Genomic DNA, 2,320 nt, shown 5'->3' on the forward strand with positions numbered 1-2,320 from the left:
GATATCAAGGATATACTTGTTTTTCAATTGGATAACTTATTTGGATAATATCGAACGTTTTTAACTTGAATTTTTGATCATTTTGGAGAGGAGAGTGTCAATAGACTTCTAAAACTAGCATCATTTACGCGTCATTGCCTAGCAACGCATCATTAAACGCATACTGGCCTGGATGGAACGCATCATTGGTATCTCTTTGCGCAACCATTCTTTGTGCGCTTAATTCTGATTGTTTCATGTAATTGTGACGTCACGATGTCAGGGAAGAAAAAGTCGTCGAAAAACAACTCTGGTGATAACGAAGAGACAAATGAGAGCTATTTTCTATCATTGATCAAGAATGAGCTAGGGAAACTTTCCAATTCCTTGAGTGCTAAGTTGACCGTCTTGGAGAAGTCTATCGACAGTGTACGAGAGGGACAAAATAGCATTGTGAACTCGCTGTCGTTCCTCAACGAGAAATTTGAGGAAATGAAGTTGAAGGCCGAGAAGATTGAAAAGGAGAACAGAGAACTAAAGGAGCAGAATATCTGTCTTCAGAAGAGATTCAGTGAATTGACCTTCCAGCTTAACGATCTTGACCAGTACCACAGGAGGGTCAACTTGGAGGTGGCAGGTGTACCAGAACGACAGGGCGAGGTTCCTGAAAGGATCGTACTTAATATCGCGAAACACATCAGCCCTGAGCTTGCAGCATCCGACTTCGATGTGGTTCATCGGCTGGGTTCCAAACGCCAAGCTGATAACAAAGCCCGCCCAATCATCGTGCGATTCACCACAAGACGAGCTCGGAACATCATGTATGATGGGAGAAGGAAACTGAAGACCCTCTCCACAAAGGATCTAGGATACAACAGCGATGGCAAGATCTACCTCAATGAAAACTTGATCGCTTCCACTAAGGAACTAATGAAAGATGTCAACAAGGCCCGCCGAGATGCCGGATACAAGTTCCTGTGGACCCAGAATGGCCGAATCTATGTAAGGAAGGATGAGAAGTGTCAACCCATCATCATTCATTCCAGAGAGGACTTTTCTAAGCTGTAGAAGGACTATCCATGTTATTCCATTTTCCAGTATTCTTTTCATTTCTTATGAAATTCTCGTCACAAAAATTTTCGCATCGATCAATATCTGTGTTATTTTCCGTGGTATATTTTGCATTTTTTCACTGCCCTTTCAATAATTTTTCAATACCAAGCATTTCATGGAGGTCATTTTACTTATTTTTGTGTGCAAATATTCTTCACCGACCGTTAATAATTGTATTTGATAATCTTTATTTTGTTAACTATTACTACTGCATTATTTTTCCAGCTCGAATTTGGGGTCATGTTGGTATCAAATCTAAAAGATGCTTTACATGCTCAGCTTACAAAGATTTTGTTTTAAAATGGCAATATATTCTATTTCAAAATGGTGGATAATATGCGTGATTTCCCATTTTATCATCTGAATAATGATGATTTCTTATTACTAAATCATCAGGATAAAAGCAATATTATCTCAAATCATCATACTCCATTCGATAGATTTTCTACCGATATTCTTACAAGTAATTTTGATGAGCTTCAAGTTGAATTCGATATTCATGATAAAGCATACAATCTCTCCTCATCTCCATATTATACAGAAAATTCATTCAAAGACTATGCTAAATCGATTGGAGAAGAAGATGTTTTTATTTTGCATTTGAATATAAGAAGCGCTAACCAAAACTTCGAGAAATTACGATTATTATTAGAAAATACACAGTTTGCCAATCCCCCAATCATTGCTCTTACTGAAACTTGGTTCACGGAAACACCGAATTCCTTATGCACCCTCCCGAATTATGATATTGTTATAAACAATAGGAAAAATAAAATTGGAGGTGGATTAGCATTATATATTCCGTCTTCATTTGATTATGCAATTAGACATAAATTTGAATATATGAATGATATCATTGAATCCTTATTTGTAGAAGTAAAAATTCATAAAGATAAGAAAACTCTTATAGGTGTCATTTACAGACCTCCTCAAACTTCTTGTATAGAAGATTTTTTATTTGCTACTAATGAACTTTTGCAAAACGGCGAATTGATAAATAACAATTGTATCATCACTGGTGATTTCAATATTAATCTCTTGACCAGTAATCACTCTTTAACAAACGATTTCCTTGAATTAATGTTAACTTCTACTTTTTGCCGATTATTTCTAGACCAACCCGTATTACTGATCATTCTGCTACGCTTATAGATAATATATTCTGTAACTCTCATCCTCTTCCGAAAGCTGGCATTGTAACGACAGACATATCCGATCATTTTCTTAT

At 36.4% G+C, this 2,320-nt stretch overlaps 1 protein-coding gene across 1 annotated transcript; it reads left to right on the forward strand.

Moving 5' to 3' along the window:
* The first annotated feature begins 255 nt into the window (after positions 1–255).
* On the forward strand, positions 256–1,047 carry LOC121426633. The gene has a single exon (XM_041622996.1). It carries the CDS (start codon positions 256–258, stop codon positions 1,045–1,047), a length of 792 nt encoding a protein of 263 aa, XP_041478930.1.
* Positions 1,048–2,320: the final 1,273 nt, after the last annotated feature.

The sequence above is a fragment of the Lytechinus variegatus genome, chromosome 13 (assembly GCF_018143015.1).
Source record: "Lytechinus variegatus isolate NC3 chromosome 13, Lvar_3.0, whole genome shotgun sequence".
Classification (NCBI taxonomy): Eukaryota; Metazoa; Echinodermata; class Echinoidea; order Temnopleuroida; family Toxopneustidae; genus Lytechinus; species Lytechinus variegatus.